The sequence below is a fragment of the Mchenga conophoros genome, linkage group LG2, assembly GCF_057382185.1.
Source record: "Mchenga conophoros isolate Kocher_MC1m ecotype Shallow Benthic linkage group LG2, M_conophoros_male_GT1.1, whole genome shotgun sequence".
NCBI lineage: Eukaryota > Metazoa > Chordata > Actinopteri > Cichliformes > Cichlidae > Mchenga > Mchenga conophoros.
Window position 1 is genome coordinate 31,964,101 of NC_140527.1, and position 26,758 is coordinate 31,990,858.

The 26,758-nt window shown below is 44.0% G+C and overlaps 1 protein-coding gene across 1 annotated transcript in view; it reads right to left on the minus strand.

The window, feature by feature from the left end:
• The window catches only part of dock2 (dedicator of cytokinesis 2), a 103,991-nt gene that overhangs the window by 50,816 nt on the left and 26,417 nt on the right, over positions 1–26,758 (minus strand). The window contains exons 25-26 of the mRNA XM_085295265.1: positions 8,418–8,560; positions 7–102 (exon numbers count right to left, since the gene is read on the minus strand). Of these exons, the coding sequence (XP_085151391.1) occupies positions 7–102; positions 8,418–8,560 (239 nt within the window). The remainder of the gene's footprint in view (positions 1–6; positions 103–8,417; positions 8,561–26,758) is intronic.

The window sequence follows — 26,758 nt, forward strand, 5'->3', positions numbered from 1 at the left end:
ACTTACAATCAGAGCGTGCTCTCGACCCATGGTGATGACTGTCTGGTTGATGACCCGTAGCAGAGATACTACAATGTCTTGGATATGTTGGAAGGTGTCCCCCTGATAGCAAGTCAGAGTATAGGTGTATGGTGGAGGGGAAAGAGAAGCACAGAGAGAGGGATATGGAGAAAAACACAGAGATACACAGGAGATTGTTAGATTTTCTCAGATCAAAAGAAAAAAAATAGATACACAGACAGATGCAGAGCAGCTCCTGCCCTTTTCAAACATTATTCACTCAGGCATAACTTTAGTACTACTTGTGGGGATACCCCAGAACTTCTTCTCTTTACAAAACTTAAGATTACTTGAGCATTTTATCTGTGTAGGTGTTCTGCCCTTGAATTAACTATGCTGAGCGTGAAAACAGCCAGAATTGCAGAGTACAAATCATGGCTATGGTTCTGAATGCACGGTGGACCAAACACTTGAAGAAAGAGAAAAAATGTTTTCTGAATATAAAAGTTTAAAGTCTTTTAACTTTTCTGAAATGCCTCACCAGGACATTTACTTAATCATCCTCAGTGTAGATGAATGAACTGCAAAAGGATTTTTGACACGTGAATGTAGACTTTTTCAGTGCAGACCTACTTTCCTATTCCTATATTTCCATTCCCTTTGAAGCCACTCCCCTGCCATGTTTCTTTTTCTTTTATCCTTCCAGAATTAAACAAAGGGGATAAAATGTTTTTAAGAGTTGATCTCTGTGCCCAGACCTGTTCAGGTCAGATGCCTGTTTAAACCTTAGAGAAAGTCTGCAGGTTTAAAGAACAAAAAGCTCAAAGCCTAAATATTAAACTGACTCGATTCAAAGTGTCCCAGTAATGTCAGCTCTCCTTTAATTGGTCTTGTTCCTACTTTATTCAGTGAACTAACTGCAGCTGGACTTGCAGGGTCATTTCTGACCTTGAAAAATAATATTACTTAACTTAACACAGCCTTACATCTATACATCTATACATATTATCATAAAAGCACTTCAGATAGCACAAATTATTCAACTCTCAGTGTACATTTTACTTTATATACACTTCATGAAATATATACATTCTGGAGGGTGATTTTTAATGCAACTGCAGTGCAACTCGAGGCTTTCTCTAGACTCCCAGTCAAACTTTGCAGCATTAAAAAGAATATTTACAGCCTGAAAAAAACATAAAAAAATCAGTTTGGGCCTCTATGGATATTTCCTCCTTTACACCAACTCTGAGTGGGGTCATTTTTTAAAAACTCATCCACCTGGATAATTGAGTTAGGGGCGCGGTTGTGTTGATTGACAGACGTTCTTGACACAAGCAGCTGGAGTCGAATGGCATTTGCTAAGTCTCATTCACTAGTTCACGTGTGTGTGTGTGTGTGTGTGTGTGTGTGTGTGTGTGTGTGTGTGTGCATGCGTGTATAGCTTGCTGTACTTTCCAGATTCTCCCATAAGCTTGCTTATGGGAGAGTGAAACTATGCCCATCTATTACTGTGTACAGAAAAAAAACCTTCAGACTGCAAGTTAAGAGAAATGCATACCAAACAGGAAAAAGGCATCTCTTGAAAGCATATATGTATATGTAAAATATCTAATCTCATTATGGATCCAGTGCATGTGCACAGGGAAAAAAGAAAAACAGGGACACACACAAGCACACTCTGCCACAGTAAAGGCGGTCAATGGATGCTGACTCAGACTTGCCTGGGGGTAGTAACTCACCAATGAAGCATCGGCTACATTCAGACACACCTTAGTACTAATACTGCAGGGTGCATCTGTGTGTGTGTGTGTTTTTAAGCCCTTGTTAGTCCCAGTGTGTGTGTCAGTTTGTTTGTGTACGTGTGTGTTTATTTTGTGTGTATATTCCTGTATGAGGCGTTCAGCAATGCATGAAAAGAAGAGGGAGGGTACAAAAATAACAGAGGGAGGGTACAAAAATAACAGAGGAAGGTAAAAAAATTAAATAAGTCAGCTTCAAAGTTTTATCAGTGCAGCTGTGTGCATGTGCAATGGCCTGATGGCAGCAGGGTCTGATGAGAATCAGGTAGATATGATTGTATCACATGAAATGCGCTGACTCACAGCCAGAGGACATAGACAAAATAAACAACTGTCTAAATGTGTGTATGTCATCTTGCATACTATTTCCATCTACCTCACACACACTCATATAGTAAAACTGAGGCACAGCTGTGGATCCTAAATAAGCTTAAATCTTTTTAGCTCACTGTAGGTATTTTGGTCCCCTGGAAAGGGTTTCTCAGAACAGGAAGCTGAAAGATGAGAGTCACAAATGCTCCTTTCTTCTTCTAAAGTTTCATTTCTGTTTATCTCCAACTGTAGCCAGCTGGTTTATCTTCTCCCCGAGCAACTAGATATAAACTGAAAACACTGATTTGCCGTTATAGAACAGAAAAAAGCAACATTATCATATACAAAAGTTACTTGTGAATACATTCAATGCAAACTCTTCCAGAGATATGAGCATATGTCTATAGTGACATCTTCTCTTCTATCTCCACTCCTCAACCTGTATTTCTCCCCCTCTCTTTGGTTCGAAGACATCTGTTGTGTGACAATTTAATCAGGTACCACCCAGAGCGAGGAAGACAGAAGGGTGAAAAACAAAGGAGACAAGGAGCAGAAAAGTAGAGAGGAGGCAAAACTCATCTCCTATCACCTCTTCCTCCTCTACTTCTGTTGTTTTTCTTAGATCTTGCACCTGTTTTCTGTCTCCCATGACTATTTTTTCATTGTAAAACACGGTTGACACATTATCTATGAAATCACTGTGTGTTTAGTTGTTAATCCTCTGTTTTCATATTGTTTGTTCAGCCTCTCTGCATGCCCATAAACAGTGCTCAGCCTCAAACAATAACGTCATTCTATAGCAAACTTTTTTGTCCTTGTGTAGTTTGATGGAAAAACGCTATGAGGCTGTGCGTCACTGGTTTTGTGATCCAGACAAGACCGAATTTCAACTTGTGATGTCCTTTCAACACTCTGTCACCACCTGCATTTGTTTTCATATCTCAACCACCGCAAATTCATCTCATCAAATTCACTCCACTCCACTTCATTCATTAACTTGCTCTCTTCTCTCACTATCTGTCTTCCACTGGCACATGCTTCATTAGCTCATCCAAATAAATAGAGCCAAAAAAGGCATACCTTCACTTCAAAGACTCGGCATGCTGTCAACAACTTGCAGAAGCAATTAAAAAGCCTTGAGCTAGATGCTGGTGATCTATTTGTTTTACATTTATGTATGTGTGTGTGCGTCTGCGTGTTTATACAGTATTACTGTCAGGGTTTCTGGGTCTTTGACCCAGTATTCTTAGTTCATGTTCACTGTTTATCTACTGCCTGTTCAACTTCCTGTTTTATTGTGTTAGCCTTGGTCTGTGTGCATTATGTTCAGTCCTCTTCCCATTATCATTAGTTCATTATGTTCAGCTGTGTACTCACCGGTCTCCCATTATCATCATTATCACCAGTCTGTGTATTTAAGCCCTCTGTTCTACCCATTCAATGTCGGGTCATTAATGATGTATGTCGGATGTCAATGTCGTCTGTATGTCCAGTCAGTCAGTCAGTCAGTCAGTCAGTCAGTCAGTCAGTCCTTTGTTCATTCAGTCAGCCAGCCATTTCCTCCCTCTGTACGGTTTGCTCACTCCTTCGGCAATAAACATCCACCTTCACCTACCTGCCTGTGAGTCCAGCGTTTGGGTCCTCCTTCTCTCATCCACGACACTACCCTTGACAGAATGACCCGACCCCGCGTTGTGGACCCAGCGGACCCTGAACTTTTCGAGCGGCAGGAGGCAGCGCTCCTTCGCTGGACGGAGGGGCTTCGGGGAAAACAGCGGCTCTTCGCGGAGAGAGAGCACGTCTTCGAGGGGACTCGCCTGGCTCTGGGCGGGCCTCGGAGACGCCACGTTCCCCCACCTGCTGCCTCAGCTGCACCGGAGCATTCGCCGCGGAGAGTGGGCGTCACAGCCCAAGCTTCGGCCGCTCGCTCTCCCGCCGCTTCGCTCCTCGCTCGTCCGCCAGCCTTTTCACTCTCCAGCCTTTCCGCCTCGCCACGGCACAGCGGCTACACCTCCCATCTCGGCTCAGCGGAGGCTACCGCGCCAGAGGCTCAGCCGTTTACCCGGCCCGCTTCCTCTTCCCGGGGAAAGCGGCGCACACGCCGCCATAAAACGGACTCTGTTCAGCAACTCCCGGTGGTGAGTTCCAGTGACTGTTTTCCACACCCCTCATCTGATTATCCACTTAAAACACACAACAGACTCTTTTCTGATCCATGGGGAGTTTCCCTCCTTGACGATGATGTGGACTGGGAAGATTTTTTCTGCTCTGGCTCCCCAAAGACTGTTCAGTCAAAAACTGTAAATAGTGGTGGCAGAAAGACCAGAATACAACCCGATAGACCTGTCAGTGTCACTCACCCAGTCGTTATTTCCACTCCTATCAGTCAGCCTACACCCACTCCAGTGCCAGCTCCCAGGAGGAGGGCAGCTGCGACCCAGTCTACCTCCACACCTGCTCCTGTTTCTCGGGTGGGGGTGACTGGTGTCCAGCCACCTTCTGTGCCTGTCCCAGCGCCCAGGCTGAGGGCAGCCAGAACCCAGCCTGACCTCCCTGGAGGCTTGGAAGAGCTAACCGGTCCACCCACTACTTCACCCTTTCATCCACCTCCTGATCCAGCTTTTCACGCCCTCGCAGTATCACTGGTTAGACTAGCTGAGGTATCCCCTGCTCATGCACCAGCTTTATTAGCCCAGGCCGTAGCTTTATCTCCCTGTCTAGCCCAGTCTGTAGCTCAGCCGTCAGCCACACCAACCTCAGCTCCGTTGTCAGCCACGCCTGCCTCTGTTCCTCCCTTAGCATCTCCACTCCAGTCAGTTCCCTCACCTGCTGTTCAGCTTTCCCTCCAGTCAGTTCCCTCACCCGCTGTTCAGCTTTCCCTCCAGTCAGTTCCCTCACCTGCTGTTCAGCTTTCCCTCCAGTCAGTTCCCTCACCTGCTGTTCAGCTTTCCCTCCAGTCAGTTCACTCTCCTGCTGTCCAGTCTCCTGCTGTCCTCCAGTCACCTCCTGTAGCTCAGTCTCCTCCTGTCCTCCAGTCACCTCCTGTAGCTCAGTCCCCTGTCCAGTCTGCTCCTGTTTCCCAGTCCCCTGTCCAGTCAGTCCAGTCGCCTCCTGTTTCCCAGTCGCCCGTACACCATCCTGTTCGGTTCCCGGACCTGCAGCCACAGCACCCAGAGCCAGCTGTGAGCTCTCCTGCTCCTCAGCCAGGGGTTTCCGCACCCGCTGGCCCGGCCGCTCCTCAGCCAGGGGTTTCCGCACCCGCTGGCCCGGCCGCTCCTCAGCCAGGGGTTTCCGCACCCGCTGGCCCGGCCGCTCCTCAGCCAGGGGTTTCCGCACCCGCTGGCCCGGCCTGTCTCCAGCCAGAGGCTTCAACTTCGACTGGTCAGGCCTCAGCCTCGGCTTCAGCTACGCCCGGCCCGGCCTCTGCCTCAGCTGCACCCACGCCCGGCCCGGCCGCAGAGCCTTCGTCTGCTGCAGCCTCAGAGCCTTCGTCTGCTGCAGCCTCAGCCTGTGCTTCGCCTGGTCCCGCCTTGACTGGTCCTGTGCCCACCGGGCCTCGGCCAGTACGCCTGACGCTGGAGAGCCGCCGCCGCTGCCTTCCGCGCGGCCGGCCCCCGGACCGCCATCGCCTGGGTGGCCGCCGCTGCCTTCCGCACGGCCGGCCCCCGGACCGCCTTCGCCTGGGTGGCCGCCGTCGCCTTCCGCACGGCCGGCCCCCGGACCCTCTTCGCCTGGGTGGCCGCCGTCGCCTTCCGCACGGTCGGCCCCCCGAACTGTGTCCACGTCGCCGCCGTTGCCGTCCGCACGGTCGGCCCCCTGAACTGTCTCTGTGTGGGCTCCGTCCCTCCGTCCTGGGCCCCCTCCGCCCGCCCTGTTCTGGTTTTTCGTTCTTTTGGCCGTCGGGTGCCGGCCTTGGCGGGGGGGGGGTACTGTCAGGGTTTCTGGGTCTTTGACCCAGTATTCTTAGTTCATGTTCACTGTTTATCTACTGCCTGTTCCACTTCCTGTTTTATTGTGTTAGCCTTGGTCTGTGTGCATTATGTTCAGTCCTCTTCCCATTATCATTAGTTCATTATGTTCAGCTGTGTACTCACCGGTCTCCCATTATCATCATTATCACCAGTCTGTGTATTTAAGCCCTCTGTTCTACCCATTCAATGTCGGGTCATTAATGATGTATGTCGGATGTCAATGTCGTCTGTATGTCCAGTCAGTCAGTCAGTCAGTCAGTCAGTCAGTCAGTCAGTCCTTTGTTCATTCAGTCAGCCAGCCATTTCCTCCCTCTGTACGGTTTGCTCACTCCTTCGGCAATAAACATCCACCTTCACCTACCTGCCTGTGAGTCCAGCGTTTGGGTCCTCCTTCTCTCATCCACGACACTACCCTTGACAATTAAGTGTTAAACTAAAGAGCTAACTGCATTTTGTTTCAACATACAAACATGCAGCAACACGTGCGAACCAAAATCAAATAAATTCTAATTGGTCAAGGCTAGGGATGGGTACCGGTGTCCGGTGCCATGATGGCACCGATTCTGACATAAACGGTAGTAACCAGACCGAAAAGCAGCGCACATTTCGGTGCTTTATTTCGGTGCTTTTTTTTTCCTGAGCTGTGATACACTTCTAGCCAATCATTTTACGTTTCCGAGGATAGTAGGCGGGGCTAGGTACGTACGTTCTTTTATGCAGAGCTACAGATTAAAAATGCCCAAAGTGAAGCGGTCAACAGTCTGGCTGTACTTCACAGCAAAAGATGCAAACTCAGCAGCCTGCAACAAGTGCTTTAAGCTGATACTGTCAAAGGAGGTAACACCTCGAATCCGATGAAACACCTGGCGACGCATAGCGTTTTTTTTTTCAAAAACCAAGAAATGCGCTGTATTTGATAGCTTGCTGCGAGACCTCACACCGAGCGCATCTACTGCGGTGTGGTGCCTGTTATCGGACCCGGAGTTAGCAACATACCCAAAAACACGAAGAGGAGAGTCCTGCCTCCTAGCCCTGCCAGTGTAGCAGAAATGATGATGGATGATGATGGCAGCAGCAGCCGTTCTTCTCTGCGTGAGTAGCTTAATGTTGTTCGTGTAATTTACGTTGAGTAGGCTAACCACGTTATTACATTAATGCATGTAAGGTGAACTAGCAAACATCATCATAGCTACATGCGGCTGTCTTCTTGTTTGATGGCAGATACTCCCTTCACCCTGGCCAAAAAGGCTAAAATGACCAAAGAAAAAGAGGGAAACAGCTGAACATGAGAGGTTTTTGGACAAAGTTTGTGTTTTTTCCATTGTTTAAGCACTGCTTCCAGCCAAGAGTGATACCATATATGCCCCATAGCTGCAGAAAAGGCTAACATTGTTATCTTTTTACAAAAAACAGCTGAACATGAGAGGTTTTTGGACCAATTTTGTGTTCTCCATTCTTTAAGCACCGGTTTGAGCACCGTTTAAGCACCGGCACCGTTTCAAAAGTACCGATTTGGCACCGGTATCGGATAAAACCTAAACGATACCCATCCCTAGTCAAGGCTAGCTTCATTACATGAGAGGATGGCTGGAGACAAAACAGCTTATGGTTTTTCTGTAGATTCAACTGGGATGAAACAGAGCTCCGGGCTAGTTTCAATTTATCCAATTAGCGAGGAGATCCAGTAAAAAGAGACAAAGGAAATTTCATCTAATCTGTGGACTGGATCATTTTTACACTCACATTTCTGCAAAGATGATGGAGGTAAGATAGACGAATTTTCCGACAAAATGATACCCCGTAGGTTCAGTGTCTCATCAGATTCTGCTGAACTGTCTGCTTGGCCTAAAACAATCTTTACTATAAATGAAGATTGTACATTTCTGCCTGACCTTTCACCATTCGATATATGTTTATTGTCTCTACATAAACTCTGGAGTTATTGATGGTTCCAAAGATTAGGTCAAGTCACTTGAGTGAAATTAGGATCTGATTTTTGTTTCCCACTGACATTTGATTGTATCTGTGGGAAACTGGGACTGCTGTTATGAAGGGTAATTATTGCTACAGCATATTTGCTACAATTACACAGAAATCATCAAAATGAAAGAAACAAGAAAACAGGGAAGCGAGTGGCAACGTAGAGAGATTGGACAGAAAAAGCTCTGTAATGGCTTGTGGCTGTGGGACTTGGCTGTATACGAAGTCACACAGAACAACAAGTGTGGGAAAAGACCAGCTGCATAAAGATTAAATTAACTGTACCCTTAATCCTCTCCACAAATGAGAGATGAGATCAGTGTTTTATATAAATGGTTGCGTTGTGTCTCACCACATTGTTCCTGCTGAGGACTTCGAGGATGTTGTTGAGGAGCTCCAAACTGCTTTTCCTCTCATCGTGTGGGCCGTCAGCCATTGTGACCAGTGCCCCACTCAGCTCCCGCAACATCAGGGGTAACAACACATCACGGCATTCTGTAGGAACAAAAGGCAAAGAGTATAAGTAAGAGCACAACACTAAACACGGTGGCCAAAGACAGATAGTTTAAAGCAACAGAAAACATAAAGGAAAATCAGCATAATGCAGGATATGGCAGGAAGATTGTTAAAAATTTAGTCCTTTGGAGTTTTAAACTGTTTACATTTATATATATCAAAAGACAGACCATAAAAATTTACTTCAGTGTTATTCCTCTCTGAAAAACCAATCAAACACCTGTGGAGACTGCTGCAGCCACACAGCAATGAGTAATGATGCCACTGGACCATGGAGAAGAAATTCAAACCTCACCCCAGACTGAACAGTGGAGTGATATCAATCAAGTGTCGATTTACAGTTCAGTGCACTGCTTTGTTAGATACAGTCAACACATCAATCACCGAACTATTATTTTCTCTTTCCCATTTTTCTGACGAATCCAAATCTTTGATTCCAAATACAATGGAATGAATTAAACACATTAAATTTACCAACATTTGAGCAGCAAGAGCATTAAAAACAGTCACTAGTCTTATAACAGTATGCACTCACATCTGTGCCTAATCATACATCTCTCGCAGCTCTTCTCTGGCAGTTGTTCAAAGTCATTTTGGGATTTATAGGGAACTACAAAAGTAGCAATGTATTGCAGTAGAAAGTGAAGCAAAAAGAAATGTGAATAAATAAAACAAGTTTTTACTACACTTAACAAAGCAGTAAACAACACATTTTCTTGAAATCTATTAGTCTAAGATTATTCAAGGATGCAATTTGTCAGTAAACTTGGTGGGTAGTTGTCCTGCTAGAAAATACAAATTTTCTGCCTTTTGATGTTTTAATGGTGAGGCCGAAGGCAGGACCAAGAATGCTGTAACAGATAAATACAAGTACTGACTATTAAAGGATCAAACCAGTTATTTCCCATGAGCAACCAGCCACATTTTTCTATCAGGATTACACAGAAACTAAAAGATCAACTTTCTTGAAACCTGACAGAAAGAAAGAAGAAAGGCCAAAGTGTGAAGACATGAAATTCTACTGTGGATTTGGACCATGTTCTTTACAGACTTCACAGCCTGTTTTAGACTAATAGAAGACAGACTTTAAAATGTCATTCCAGCTTTTCAATGAATTTGCAAAGATTTTACTGAATTAAATAGTAAGGTGATTCACCTTAAAATTCATTGCTATGCCTCGGAAAACTTGCTTTTACTACACACAGGTATGCAGATAAGAACCTTGTATGGAAATATATGGTCGACATTCAACTTCTTTTAAGTTCTCAGAGCTGCTATTGTGGAGTGCCTAGAGACCAACTGTAGCATTAAGCCTTTGTATTGTCAAGGGTGAAGCAACAGGAAAATGAACTTAATTTGGGATTTTCTCACTGTGAGCCAATGTTGCTGAACCTTGGCATTTAGTACCTAAATGAAGAAGTTCTGTAGCCTGAGCCTGACTTCACCATATGAATGACAGACCTAAAATTATTTAGAGGTCATGAGGCAAGTTTACCTGAATTAATTTGAAAAAGCAAAAAAAAAAAACAACCCAACTTTTATTATGCAAAAGCTATGAGGAGGAAGTAATGAGTCTCAAGTTCCTAAGTTGAATTTGATAGTGTACCAAAGTGAACTAAAACCAATGATCCCTTCACAGGTATGAAAAAAGAACCATTTCCATTAATAATGAAATCCATCCATCCATTTTATTAACTGCTTATTCTGCATAGGGTCACGAGGGGGGCTGATCCTATCTCAGCTGACAAAGGGCAAAAAGCAATAGTTAAGGTGATAATGAAATGCCTGTCCATAATAGAAGCTGGACCCACACAGGTCATCAGCAGAAATGTCTGGAAAGGTTCCTCTAAGGAAGGCATCCTTCAGGAATTCACTTCTAATACTTTTTGAAGCCAGTAAAAGTTAGGCAAACCACCTTGTAGTCAGAGTTAAATAAATGTTTAACCATTAATTGCCGGTATTTAAGAAAACTGCTACCCTACTGGAATCTAACATTAACTGATCCTATCTATTTTTCTGCTTAAATACTTTGACCTCACCCTTTGTCTTTTCTGCATCCATCCTTTTGCCCCCCCCACCACCTCCACTCCATCCCTCTCTTTGTAGCTGCAGGTAGACAGAGCCCATTAAAAGCTCATTTGGGCTGATGCTCGTTAGTTCCATTAATAACTGAGCTAAGCCTTATAGGCCTGCTGAGTGGATCCTCATCCCAACACTCACTTTATCACACAAACATGAAGAGAGGAAGGGGAATCAAAAAGGGAAAATGCATGCGTCACCGAATGCCCTCAATGACTCAAAGATGGAGGGAGGAGACTCCAGCCAAGAGTATTGTTGCTGTGCATCACTATATTCGAATGTGCCAAGACATTTAATATTTAAATCAGTGAATATGTAAAAATATCTGAACAAATAGATTTAATTTTTGAATCTGAAAGGAGATCTGCAGCTGTGTAAAGCATTTAATGAATAAATGAATAACATTTGCACAAATAATTTCCAGTTTGTGAGTGCATTAAGACAATCTGCATATAGGTTTGGAGATGCAGAGCAGAGTTTTGCAGTTACAAATCAGTCTGTTTGTGGCTAAAAGAAAAAGAAAAGAAAAAGCTTGTGTCACAAAAAATGAAACAGGATGGCCTAACGGCTTGTGTTGGCTTTTAGAAAGGTGGAGGATGGTGGTTTAGATTCTGTGAGCATTGCATTTTAGCAACCCTGCTAAATCTGTTTAATCCATCAAAGCAGAAACTCATCATCTTTGTCCTTTCAGACAGCGAAAACAATGAGTTGTGTTTTATAGCAGAAAGGTTGTGTGATCTGGCTTGGGAATTAATCCATCTGCCTTCTGGCTTGGATCTAACATTAAACCAGTGAACCTGTGCACTTTACTCCCTGGTGAAATAACCCCAAAGCCACCTGCTGCTTTATTGATCTAACAAATGAACCCAGTTGATATTTTGGGTGAAACATGTTCTCAGGAGAGAACGTGAAATGGCGAGAAGATGAGGTGGGAGGCGTTCATAGAGTAACCTGTGTTGCATTACTTTGACATGTCCCATTATGGAAACACAACCAACACAGCAAGTTTTGAGGCGTAAGCCAACCCTGACCCAGTGCTGTGAAGGACAAAGGAAGTGACTAACTCGACTTAGAGCACACTGAGTAGTTTTGTATAGTATGCTGGCTTTTTATTTGTACATTATATATTTTTGTTAATTTTTCTAATACATCTGTAATTTATTCTGTTCTAAATAATTAATTAACCTGGCCCTTGTGCTGCAGTAATTTACCCAGAATTTGAGCAGTGTGTAACTAATAAAGTCTATCTCTGTTTAAATAACGTACTTGTAGCTAAAAAAAGATGGTGCAGTGATTAATACTGTCACACAGGAGAAAGGTTCTGGGTTCAAATCTTGGAGTTTGCATGCTCTCCCTGTGGTTGCCTGGGGTTTGTCTGGGTTGTCTGGTTTCCTCTCAAAGTCCAAAGACATGCAATGCATGCTCGGTTAACTGTTGAATCCAAGTTAACAGTCTTGGATGTAATGTGATGTGATGTAGAGAAAGTGGTAAGTGTTGTTTTTAGTGTAGAGTGCTTGGATTGCATCTATTATTATAGGATATACTGTACAATATAAAGTGCCTAGGGGCGACTGTTGTTGTGTTTTGGCGCTATATAAATAAAAATGAATTGTATTGAATTGAACTGAATTGAATTGAACTGAGTGGCCAATAATAACATAAAAGCACTGCACAGTCCATTTTCAGTGTAGTTTAAAGCAAATACAAAAGCTGGAAAAAAGGAGAAGAAAAAAAGGAGTAAAAGTCAGGCTGAAAAGCTTCAAAAATGTGAAAAAGTTAGACTGAAAATCACTATTCTTAAGTTCAGTTCAGTCTATAACTACTACTACTACTAAGCACTTGTGAACGTCTTAAGTTCTGTATATAACACTTTATATTCAGCCAAGTATTTTAAAATTTACCCCCAGCTGAAAATAAATATAGCCTTTTGAAATAAGATGGTTCTTTTTGATACACCCTGAACAAAATCTGCAAAACCTATGCTGAGCTCGTGTATGTAGAGCCATTTCAGTCAGCAGCTATGTCCCATCTTAAAATTCATAAAACTGATAAATAAGAGTACCATAATAGCTTGCTCTTCTGTGACATCCTTTGATAGATCTGTGAGTGACAATTGTCTGTTTTTATTTTACTTTCTTTTCAAATCACGTATAGAACTTTTTAATGCAAGCATATAAATGAAGTACACGCTGCCTTAGTTATGGTCCTTCAGACTGTGTGCCTGATAGTCTTCAATCACCGATGCAGAGCAGTGCCTTTAACTTTGCAGGTATTTCTTTTTTACCTTGCTTGGCCTGGAATAACATCAGGAATGTTAATATCTGCTGCCTCTGTCTGAACAGCAGCTCTCTCAGAGACTTCTTTGAACTACATTTTGGTCCTCGGGGCCTCCAGTCTTGTAAGAACATCAGTGACCATGGGGTGCAGCTCCAGGTCTAGGCCATTCTTTAACAGGGCATTTAAAATAATGGCTATTTACTGTTAAAAAAACACTTTGTCTAGGTTTCTGACCTAACACTCTGACCCTGAAGGAAAACGTTTGTCTTCATACCTACAAAACCTTCCTTTTATGCTAATGAGGCTCAGATTGGTGGTACAATCAAGGTTCAGGTTCAAGGTTCTTTATTTGTCACATGCATAGTTATACAAGTATAACACACAGTGAAATGTAGCCTGACACGCTCCTCGACATGTGCAAAAATGGGGGGGTAGAGGAAGAACATTATATATATATATAATAGTATATACATTGGGTGAATGTGCAGTAGTAGCAGCAAGCAGGTGAATTCTGTACTTTAATATGAATAGACATCTGACTATTTTACAGAATAGACATCCATCCATCCATCCATCTTCATCCGCTTTGTCCGGGGCCGGGTCGCGGGGGCAGCAGCCTAAGCAAAGAGGCCCAGACCTCCCTCTCCCCAGCCACCTCCTCCAGCTTATCCGGGGGAATACCAAGGCGTTCCCAGGCCAGCCGAGAGATATAATCTCTCCAGCGTGTCCTGGGTCTGCCCCGGGGCCTCCTCCCGGTGGGACATGCCTGGAACACCTCACCCAGGAGGCGCCCAGGGGGCATCCTTGTCAGATGCCCGAACCACCTCAGCTGGCTCCTTTCGATGTGGAGCAGCAGCTGCTCTACTCTGAGCCCCTCCCGGATGGCCGAACTTCTCACCCTATCTCTAAGGGAGAGGCCAGCCACCCTTTGGAGGAAGCTCATTTCTGCCGCTTGTATCCGCGATCTCGTTCTTTCGGTCACTATCAAGAGCTCGTGGCCATAGGTGAGGGTAGGGACGTAGATCGACCGGTAAATTGAGAGCTTCGCTTTTACACTCAGCTCCCTCTTCACCACGACGGACCGGTGCAGCGTCCGCATTATTGCAGCTGCAGCCCCAATCCGTCTGTCGATCTCCGGCTCCCTTCTCCCATCACTCGCGAACAAGACCCCGAGATACTTGAACTCCTCCACTTGGGGCAGGAACTCATCCCCGACCCGGAGTGGGCACTCCACCCTTTTCCGGCTGAGAACCATGGCCTCAGATTTGGAGGTGTTGATCCTCATTCCCGCTGCTTCACACTCGGCTGCGAACCGTTCCAGTGCGAGCTGGAGGCCCTCACTCGATGAAGCCAACAGAACCACATCATCTGCAAAGATCAGAGATGAGATTCTGAGGCCACCAAAGCGAAAGCCCTCCGCCACTTGGCTGCGCCTAGAAATCCTGTCCATAAAAATTATGAACAGAACCGGAGACAAAGGGCAGCCCTGGCGGAGCCCATCACCCACCAGGAACGAGTCCGACTTATTGCCGGCAATGCGAACCAAGCTCTTGCAACGGTTGTATAGGGATCGAATGGCCCGTAGCAATGGGCCAGACACCCCATACTCCCGCAACACCTCCCACAGGACACCCCGAGGGACACGGTCGAATGCCTTCTCCAAGTCCACAAAACACATGTAGACTGGTTGGGCAAACTCCCATGAACCCTCAAGTATCCTGGAGAGGATAAAGAGCTGATCCAGTGTTCCGCGACCAGGACGAAAACCGCATTGTTCCTCCTGTATCCGAGGTTCGACTAACGGACGAACTCTCCTTTCCAGCACCCTGGCATAGACTTTCCCAGGGAGGCTGAGGAGTGTGATCCCCCTGTAGTTGGAACACACCCTCCGGTCCCCTTTCTTAAAGATGGGGACCACCACCCCGGTCTGCCAATCCACAGGTACTGCCCCTGATCTCCACGCAACATTGCAGAGGCGTGTCAACCAGGACAGCCCTACAACGTCCAGAGCCTTCAGGAACTCGGGGCGGACCTCATCAACACCAGGGGCTCTGCCACCAAGGAGTTGTTTAACTGCCTCAGTGACCTCGCCCCCGGAAATTGGCGGGTCATTCCCCTCATCCCCAGACTCTGCTTCCTCCTCGGAAGACGTGTCAGTGGGATTAAGGAGGTCCTCGAAGTATTCCTTCCACCGCCTGACAATTTTCTCAGTCGACGTCAGCAGCGCTCCGCCAGCACTATACACAGTGCAGGTAGAGCACCGCTTTCCCCTCCTGAGACGTCTGACGGTTTGCCAGAATCTCTTCGAGGCAGTCCGAAAGTCTTTTTCCATGGCCTCTCCGAACTCCTCCCACACCCGAGTTTTTGCTTCAGCCACTGCCCGAGCCGCATTCCGCTTGGCCTGTCGATACCTGTCGGCTGCCTCCGGAGTCCCACAGGCTAACCAAGCCCGATAGGACTCCTTCTTCAGCCTGGTGGCTCCCTTCACCTCTGGTGTCCACCATTTGGTTCGGGGATTACCACCACGGCAGGCACCAACCACCTTGCGGCCGCAGCTCAATGCAGCAGCTTCGGCAATGGAGACGCTGAACATGGTCCATTCGGACTCAATGTCCCCAGTCTCCCTCGGAATGCTGTTGAAGTTCTGCCGCAGGTGTGCGTTGAAGATCTCGCGGACTGGGGCCTCTGCTAGACGTTCCCAGCACACCCTCACTATGCGTTTAGGTGCACCAGGTCTGTCCAGCGTCTTCCCCCGCCACCTGATCCAACTCACCACCAGGTGGTGATCAGTTGACAGCTCAGCCCCTCTCTTTACCCGAGTGTCCAGAACATATGGTCGCAGATCTGCTGATACGATTACAAAATCGATCATCGACCTACGGCCTAGAGCGTCCTGGTGCCACGTGCACTTATGGACACTCTTATGTTCGAACAGGGTGTTCGTTATGGCCAAACTGTGATTAGCACAGAAGTCCAATAACAGAGCACCGCTCGGGTTCAGATCAGGGAGGCCGTTCCTCCCAATCACGCCCCTCCAGGTCTCGCTGTCGTTACCCACGTGAGCATTGAAGTCTCCCAGCAGGACAACAGAGTCTCCAGGTGGAGCACCCTCCAGCACCCCCCCCCCAGGGACTCTAAGAAGGCTGGGTACTCTGAACTGCTACTCGGCGCATAAGCGCAGATGACAGTCAGGACCCGTTCCCCGACCCTAAGGCGCAGGGAACAAACCCTCTCGTCCACCGGGAAAAACCCCAACGTACCGGCAGCAAGCCGAGGGGATATTAGGATACCCACCCCAGCCCGCCGCCTCTCACCAGGGGCAACTCCAGACTGAGACAGAGTCCAGCCCCTCTCCAGGAGACTGGTTCCAGAGCCCAAGCCATGTGTAGAGGTGAGCCCGACTATATCTAGCCGGTACCTCTCAACCTCACGCACTAACTCAGGCTCCTTCCCCACCAGAGAGGTGACATTCCATGTCCCTATTGCCAGTCTTGGCAGCCGGGGGTCAGTCCTCCAGGGCCTCCGCTCCTGGCCGCCACCCGGCACACAATGCACCCGACCCCTATGGCGCCTCCTGCGGGTGGTGGGCCTGCGGGAGGATGGGCCCATGTCTCCTCTTCGGGCTGTGCCCGGCCGGGCCCCATGGACTAAGGCCCGGCCACCAGACGCTCGCCCTCGGGCACCCTCCCCGGGCCTGGCTCCAGGGCGGGGCCCCGGTAACCCTATCCCGGGCAGGGTAAACTGTTCCCTCGGTGTCCTTTTCATAAGGGTCTTATGAATCGCTCTTTGTCTGGTCCCTCACCCAGGGCCAATTTGCCATGGGAGACCCTACCAGGGGGCAAAAGCCTAGACAATATAAACATATTTAAAATTAAAGGAATTTGGAATGTACATTGTGCCTTGGTTTAGAGTGTCTGGAAGAGTCCTGTCTCAGTCAATCAAATATCATGGAACATTCCTGTCTTTCTTCTAAGTTTTATTTAAGCTACCTGATATTTTTAGTGGATAAAGTTTCTTGGCAAAAAAAACCCCCAAAGGCCTCAAGAGTCTATGACTACGACTATCTTCTATTATCATTGGTCTTAGAGTACTTTTCTACCATAATACAGTTTCTAATGCAAAGTGTCTTAATTCAGTTTATTCCACTTCCACTTCTGTAGCTCTGTCACTACTGTTTGTAATCAATTAATTATAAACCAATCATCCAGTCTGTCTCGTTGCCAGCTCTGTATTTCATTTAATCAATAGAAATACAGTACTGTGCAATTCTGAGCCTTTAGGGACTGTAAGTACATCTTTACATCTTTGTAGCTATCACAATGCGTTTAACTGCTCCCAAATCCATTTTGCTGCATGACAACAACTCTAAACATATTGCCGAAGCTGATGGGAACTGTCCTCAAACACAAGAAGGACAATGAGTTCCGTAATAGATGCTATGCCTCATCTCAGCAACATGTAGTCAGTCTTGGATTACGCAATACAAAAGCATATAAGACAACCCAAACCCACAGACCAACAGCGGTGGGTTTTCTTGAAACAAACTACTTGCTACCTAAAAAACTGTGTCCATCTGGTGGAAGTAAATAAAAAAATGTTAGGAATGAGGAAGAAAAGGCAAAAGAGAAAGAGAGAGAAAAAAAACGTTGATTTCGTACTGAATCAGCGAGACTACAATGACTAAAACTAACATTGGTAAATGCAACAATGCTTGCACTTTAAAAACACACCTGTTATTTTACATTCAAGTGTCCTGTATGATTTAGTCGCATGTTGTAGCCTACACTCCAACAACGTAATAAATCAATTCAGCCATGCTGTGAAAGAGAACTTTGCCAACAGGCACTGACAAACAAATGGAAATCAGGGTCTTGCGGCAAACACGGAGATGAATTTTAACTTTTTTCTAGCTTATTCATTCCTGTTTCCTGTATGATTTAGTTGCATGTTGCAAGTTGTAGCCTACAGTGCAACAATGCAATAAATCAGTTCTACCATGCTGTGGACGAGAGTCTCGCCAGCAGACACTGAAAAACAAATGGAAATCAAGGTCTTGCAGCAAACATTGACATGAATTTTAACCTTTTTCTAGCCATCACACAAACCCATACACACAGGTGCTGCAGCACGACACGCAACATATTCCAAGCACACACCAGCACAGCTTCAAGTACTCATCTATATTCAATTCAAAATTTCTATTTATTCTAGCTGTAATCTCAGGCTTTGATTATTTAATACCAGTGGATGCCTGTGTGCCCAAGTGTGAATTGTCCTTTATATGTATGGTTTGGTCCTTCACCACTATTTGATGTGTACGCGCTTGAATGTCTTTGTGCCTGTGTAAAAGGGTGGTTATGTGTTCGCATTACCAAGTTCGTGAGAGCATACAAGCACCCATGCTGGCATGCCACCACACGGAAAGCAGCTTTGATGGCTCAGCAGCCAGCTCATCCTTTCTCTTTTCCATTTTTCTCATTTGACAGTCAAACACAATAAACAATCGCACATGATAATGAGATGCCGTATAAGTTTCCAAGAGGCATGTAAATCCGAGTTTCCCTTCTCCTACTCTCGATCCTCTTTTTCTTTCCTCCTCTGGTTGTTGTACTGTGCTTGCAGGAAGATAGAGCGATAGAAACGACGATAATGAGGTTTGGGGGCCCAACGACAAGTAAATCTTGCGAGCTGATAGGGGGCTGGGACGCGGCCAACTGTCTTCTCGCTTGGTGATGACTAAATGTCTCTCTCGTGTCACTATGGGTGTTTCCTCTCATCCACTCTCCCTCCATCCTTCATTTGTATTCCACCCCCCTTCATCACTTTTCTTCTACTCCGTCTTTAAACCCCATTTCGAATTTACAGCTGTACATTTCCGTTGAGCGTATTTATGCTGTGCCTGTCTGTCCACACTTCCCTGTTTTTAATTACTGCCTCAATACACTGCGTTAGTAAAATATATTTGACGTGCATGATTTAAAAAAGCTTTAAAAAAAATCTATCTCAAAATGGTTTAGTAGGACAGAATAAAAAAAAAGAGGTGCTTAAGATTGCCTTGACTGTGTGAATGAGTGCTCTCCCAAAATTACAGGCCAATACGTTACAGATGATAAAGCACACTAGTGAGTGATGGTGATACACAGTGGTGAAGATGCCTGCAACTACAATTTTTTACTGTGATTTCTGCTATGAGGTTGATATAAATCACCCCAGAAAAAGTGCACAATCTCTCAGTAAAAGGGGTTTTCTTGAATATAATGACTATTCTTCAGGGTTTTCTCCAATTATACAGAACATATACACATAAAGATATCCCACTATAGCAAAAAAGCCTTATTACACCAAGTATATGTTGGTATTTGCTGATTTGTCCAAAACGAAATGGGCATTTTTGTCATGTTTACCTGAAAAACAAAAACTTGCACCAAGTACAAGGATGCCATATACCAGATATTATCATGAGTTAATGCTTTGCGTGCTGTTTTGGGTTGCTGCTTTTATTTATTTATCCCTATATTTCACACAGTCTGTTATTTTTCTCGTTCTTTCCACCTGTCTTAGTCACCCTCTATGAGTCACAGACTAATTGCCACCACTCAACTCTGCCTTCCTCCCCTGTTCCATGTTCGATGTGACTATAAAATTGACTGACCAATTACTCTCTTGGTAGCATTAGTTGCTACACCATTTTGATCAATTTAACCAAAACAGATCAATGTAGATGAAAGCCTTGTGGTCAACCACCTCACTGCTTTGACTGATGGGCAGATTTATTCCCAGTGCCCTCTAATCAGAGAGTAATACATCACAAAGCTGCTGGCTCGAGCTAAGCCTATATCTGATCTTGGTTTTTAAATCCTGCTTTGTATTTGTTCAGATTATATTATAGTTTATCCAATTTACTCAAACGTTGCAATTCTTTGTCATGGTATCTTCAATGGCATCCACTTCTGCAGTTATCACTGATGCTATACAATAGCCCACAACTTCAATAGGGATCATTCAGTCTTAAATACTCCCAGAAACCTTCGAAATTTGGAAGGTTAGCAGTAAAGTGGAAACCCAATGATTTACAATACAATACTGCTCTGTCAGGTTCTCATCTGTAGTTAACAGTAACGCATGCTCACACAATGAATTATTAGTGTTCACAGAGTGTGTCCCTCTCCTGCCCTTGTATGCATTCAGTTTCCACTGAGATTATCCCACAGAAATAAGCATCAGAATATAAATGAGGCAGAGGGAGCCCTTGAGACAGAGGCATTTCCCAAAATGACTGAACTCCTTTCATTTTGCTCCATTAAATGTCATCCATCCCTTTTTTCCATGTCTCTCATTCACAAATTACCAACCGACAGCAGCTACCTCTTTCTCTGTCATTAACGTTTTGAACCATCGACCCAAGGCTCTACAATGACCACAGCTATTCTGGGTCAGCGTGTATAACAACAGTCAAAAATGGCTTGGCAGATGGCTCCTGCTCTCAAAAAGCCCAACACACATATTTATCCACACGCAGGCCACTCCTTCAGTTTACAAATCCAGTTTACATTGCTAATTCTCTACAGGCTTGACTGTCAGTCTTCGCTGGTTGGTTGCGGGCATTATCGCATTGCATTTAAAGTAAGCCGTGACACGAGACTTAATGTGATGTAGCAAAAGCTAATTTAACGTAACGCAGCATAAAATAATGCATTAGAGCATGATACAGGAGAAGAGAAGAGAAGAGAAGAGAAGAGAAGAGAAGAGAAGAGAAGAGAAGAGAAGAGAAGAGAAGAGAAGAGAAGAGAAGAGAAATGCTGCAAACAAACACTTCATCTCATAAGAAGCAGAACTGAGAACAGTGCTTAGAGACAGCCTGACGGGACAGCAATATGACTATTATGTTTTTTTAATGTTAGCATGTCTTAATATATCTATGTAACTACAGATAAAGCATATGGAATCATTGGGGATTACTGGACCACCAAGCAAACGGTTTAAAAAAATCAGTGTACTCACACACCTTAAGCTGCTGTAAGCCTGTGAAATTTAAACATTTAAGCTCAAACAGCTGTTTTGATAATGAAAGAAACGCAGCTTTTTCTGGTGCATTCAAACACCGGCTCACTTGCAGGTTAATCCTGTTACGTATATCTTATATAATCTTTTCACTACTGCTTTTAAATAGAGATGGCACGATACCACTTTTTTATGTCCGATACCGATACCGATATCATAAATTTGGATATCTGCCGATACCGATATGAATCCGATATAGTGTTTTTTAATCAACAAAACTGTTTTTTAAAATATCTTGCTGCATTTTGCAAGTCTGCAAGTTCATACTCAAGTTTAAAACAACAACTACACTAAAGCTATTCTGTTATACCTGTATACAAAAAAAATATTTCATAGTTCAGCAATACTGATCAATCTAATAAACTTAGACCTACACCATCCTCCCTATTCTGGTATTTTAAAGAGTACTTAGCGTAAATATTAAGCAACCTAACTAATAGGGTTCCAACTCCCAGCAACAACAAACATAAATAAATAAAAAATAAGGAACCACCCCTCACGCGCCACCTCATGATGCTTAATCGACGTAATCAACCTTAATTTGATGCAGTGTGAAAAAAAATGCACAGAAATCAATTATTTTTCAAGAAATATTAAATAGATTCAACATCTTTCTTCAACAAAATTGCAGACTGCACAGATGGTACCTTCCCAAAGTAAAAAGTACTATAGCTTACTAGGGTATATATATTAGACTTAATAGTCACTATATACAGTAATTGACTTCTATTCCTTTTACATCAAATTAAAACTTTGGGTGTCAGATAATTATTTATTAAAAGCTCGACATTTTAAATGAGAATAAGAAAGAAAAGTATGTCTTTGTGCCCCCTTTTCCCTGTTAATGCCCTATCGGCCCCCCTGGCTAAACTTTGCTAGATCCGCCCCTGCACAGTTACCAGCGTCAGCTACGTAGAAAAAGATCCTGGAGTAGAAAGTAATATTAAATAAATTCTAACAACAGCTTATCAAGCTTAAACGTGCTGCTGTTGTTCAGCCGCTGGTTTCCTCTTTCTGGTGCAAAGTGGACCAAAAACAAACAAGAGAGACGGACTCGCGACAGAAAAGCCGATCAGCTGATCATTTAAGCAGTTTCACGATTGAAGTAGCAGCCGGAGAGCGAGAGGCAGTCGCTTGTTAAGCTTAACGTGGGAATGCTTTACAAACATTCAGAGATGGACTTACACACTTGCTTTACTTCTCTCGGGGATAACTTTGTCGGAGATGAAATGCCAGGTTGCTAGCGAAGCTCCAAATGCTATCCAGACCACCGACAGGTCCGGCATGCCACAGCCGCTCTATCACGTGATGCATACTGCTCCGACTGCTAACATTCTGAGGTGAGTTACGGCGTGTTGCAAGTTTTGCGAGGTGCTTTCGTGATATTTAATGGATCGGATTAAATTTTTTATTTTTCTCCGATATCCGATCCAGTAATTTAGGTCAGTATCGGACCGATACCGATACGTAATATCGGATCGGTCCATCTCTACTTTTAAATAAGACAGAGTTGTAGCCAGATCCTTCTTGGTCCCTTGACAACTTTGTCACTCAAACCTCTCTTAGAAACCAGAAGTATGAAACCACATTCAGCTATAACTGAGGCCTAATGTGACCTGTCCTTAATGCTGATTGACAGAGAGTGTAGGAACAACTGAGATCACTCAGCACTGATTAAACCCTGACGATAATAACTGTACAGTACATCAGTCTTCCATATTCATCAAGCTCTGACATGCATCCGTTAAGTAATCACAGCAGGAGAAATATAGACACGGGTGTGAACATTGCCAACAATACTGTATAATGCATGGCAATATAATACAAGCAATTTATATAATGAGATTCATGCCATTTGTAGAGATTGATACATTAAAATTAAAGAATGTATCATTTTAGGCACCATAGCACAGACAGCTTTCTGAGTTTTTGCACTATGGGTTATTTTTACACCCAGCTGTAACTGTTCTTCGCAGATGGCCATTACACTCAAATATATGGGCTTAATTTAATCTGTTTAATATATACTACAATATGAATGACATAACTTGTTTCAAGCTGTGCAGACAGAAGATGGAGAAAGCTGGAGAAATGAAGGTTTGGCTGAGAAAAAACGTGAAGGTTAGTGGACGGAATAAAGGACTTTGACCAGCTTTGGGAAATGAGTGGGCAAACAAAATGACAGGCTCATCCCCCTGTCCCTCTGCTCTTTGCTCTCCCTGATCTCTCATTGTTTTTTTTTCCTTTATCAGTGCTGATGCTCTCAATCTGTCACAGCGATTGCCTCATGGCATAATAATTTGACTAAATTGAGCCATAATGCGCCTTGTAAATTTAATTTTGTCTCAAAACCAGATTAACCCATATGACAGGATGCACATGTCTATCTATGCGCGTCTGCCAGCACGGGTATGTGCGCATTGTGCATGTTTGTGTGTGGATACACTATGTGCTTGCCAAGACCCTTAATCCCAGGAGCGTATGCTGAATAAATCAGGAGTATTTCTGAGTGGGAGAAAAAAAATCCCTATCCCTTCAAACACTGCCCATAGATTCAAAGAGTTAAGCACACATGGACAGACAACATCAGCAAGTTGAACACAATCGCACAACTAGATCTAGGACTGGAGAAAAATTAATACATGTGACCATCTGACTGGTCTTCATCATAAATAATGCACTCTGCTGGATGCTTTACTTCTGCATTTAGCAGAATAAGTGCAGAATACAAAAACAGTGCATAAAAGTATTTTAAGTATTTCAGTATGGTAGTTAAAAACTACTAGACTTAGAGCAAAAAGTAATGAAATGTTTGATCAATTGTTTCTCTGTTATAACAATGATTCTTCTACTTGTGTAAAGCTTGTGTTTTTTCCATGAAGTGCTCCCACGTTTGTAAGAAGAATCCATTTGTGGGTTGAACAGCAGAGTAGAGTATGTAGGTTGTGCCAATGATAAACTTGCCAAATCTTCCTTGCCAATGCCAAACAGCTTATTCTGTGACCAACACAAGCGCATTGGCTGACTTGCGACAGATGAAGAATGGGATACCATCCCACTGCAGTGTGCACTGGTGACCAGCATGATGGAGAGGTGCCAGGCTGTTGTTACCATCTATGCTTCTTCCAAGTGCTATTGGGGTCCCCCGTTTGTTAAATTAATAAACTGTTACATTTTCAATATTGTTTCTTCAGACTTCAATCATCCGACTGAATAAACAACACCAAACAAGAGTCCTGTTTGGTGGGTCTGCTGCTCAACCCACAAATGCATTTTTCTTACCAGTGTGGGACCATTTAAGGGAAAATAAACAACAGTATAAGACTTATTACCAAGAAACATTTTACAGCAAATAAATAATTGACCAAACACAAATTTCCTTTCTTTTTGTGCTAAATTTAAAGCATACTTGCATTCCAGATTTTATGTTTTATAAAAAAAATAATAATAATAAAAAATAAACCTCATCAGACTGGTCATTTCCACTAAGTGTCAAACATGAACAAGAACTGATCTCCTGTCACATTCATACACTCACACACCCACCATCCTTTCCCATCATCTGACCACTCTTACACTGAAGTGGTGTCAGCAGTGTGACATTTTTCCCTGGAGAGTGAGGTAGGTAGGTTTGCTCAGACAGTTGGGATTATTAAATATGTATTGCAGCACAGTGATAGGACACCACAGGCCATTAGGTATTATAAATATATAATTCAGCTCAGCTACATATTTCAGCGTCCTGGATAAATGGCACACTAGCATACAAGCCTCCTTATTAGCATCCCAATGCTAAAATGCATCTCAATTAGACTGAGTGTCAGGTCTCATTTGGTGAGGCAGGGATCGAGATGGAAAGGGCCAGTGTATAAATGACAGAATAAATGAAAGCGTTGTGCCAAAATATGGAGGAAAAGAAAGCAGCAGAGGAAAAAGGTATCACTGACCAACAGTTTGCAGATTTGCTGATATATTGATTGTGAGCTGGGCTTAAACTTTAATCATTTCTGGACTGTTTAATAGCAACGCGAGTGAAGTTACTGGTCTCACTAACTCTTTTTTTCATTTTTATACTCTCCTAATCCCATTTTTTTCTCCTCTTGACACTACCATTCAATGGTGCGCTTAACTCTTTTTTTCCAACAAGCCATATCTCCTCCCTATTCCTCTGTCATCCATCTTTACCATTCTTTAGCTATCCTTCTCTGCCTGACCATCCTTTAGCAATAATCATGTCACCCTCTATCCTTTCTTTCTAGTCAGCTTATTAAATGCTCCTTTTTCTGCCCTGCTCCTTGAAAAATCTCTTCCTCAACCTTTCCTTTTAACTAGCCTCTCCACTGCCTCTGCCTAGGTCCATTTCAACGTCGTCCAGCTAAACAGACATTTGCAGTTTAGAAAACATGGCAGTAATTAGAGAACTTTGTATGGCACAATCGACGGTATTTTGTCCCTCAAAAAGTTAGCTCTTTTTCTCTGTATCACACTTTCTGTTTTCCTCCCCATCATGCCCCTACACTGCCTTTGCTTTCACTTTGATCGCTTGTGTGACTCTGAGCATGTTGACAGCAAGCCAGAGGGCCAAACCTGTCACATCATCCCCTGTGGAATCAATCATCTAACCCAGGATCAATACCAAAGAACCATATCCTCAACTGAATACCAACTCAGCTGACAGCAACGGACTATTCAAAAACAACATTCAAAGCAGTCCACACAACCACTTAGCATACACCACTGCACAAACACAGATTCGCAAACACACTCACACTCAGACACAGTCTCAGCTACTCTGAAACCAATGCATACAAATATATTTGCAGGTTGTGTATGAGAATGCTTCAGAGATGCTTCACAGGGAGCAATGTTCGTGATTCAAATACGTCTTTCCCAGCATGTCATCTAGCTTTTCTCAGTGTCACTAAGACTGATATCAGTTTCAAACTCACTCACTCACTGTCTGCCTCCAATTAATCAGTTTTTACTGCAGAGGTCTGATTATGGACCCATTTATTGAGTCTATATTATACAGCAGCACAACATAGGATCACTCTATCCATCATCGAGCAGACCTCTGTAGGGGAATTTACCACTTATCAGCCCACTACAAGCGAATTAGACAGACATAATAGGGCTGAGCAGAGGCAGGGGGTTGAATGAGGCTAGTGCACAGTATGCGATCATCGATGTGTGGTACACTTTAAAGGAACAATACTGATAAAATGATGTGTCCCCGGTAGCCATTTAAAATCTGGTGAAAATCATTTACGAATAGAGAAGGAATTGGGTAAAAAGTGACACATTAATGACAGAGTTCTGGAAGGGCTTCCAGTTTTATCAGCTACAAACGTACAATATCACTTTTCCTTTAGCAGACAGCTGACATCGCCCGTGACATTAATATGTCTAGGACTCATCTTTCTCTCTATTCAGCACCAACACCTAGTGAGCTGTGAACAGTCAACTCATTTCAGTTTGCAATATAGCTTTTGGACATGGGATGTTCATTGGAATGTCAAAACCAAAATCCCCTCACATCGCACACCAGGCTCAAGATATTTTAATCTCTGTGAGACTGACTTGAAGTGACCTTTACCATCAGTGTATAAATACAAAAATCGGTGCCACTTGTGCTGATTGTAATAAGATGGTATCTGACTCGTGTCCACTGCGCTGATTGCAATGTTAGTGTAGGTGAGCATAGCAGGACTAAAATCATATGTTATAATATCAGCATCAAACAGCTACGTCGCTTCTTTG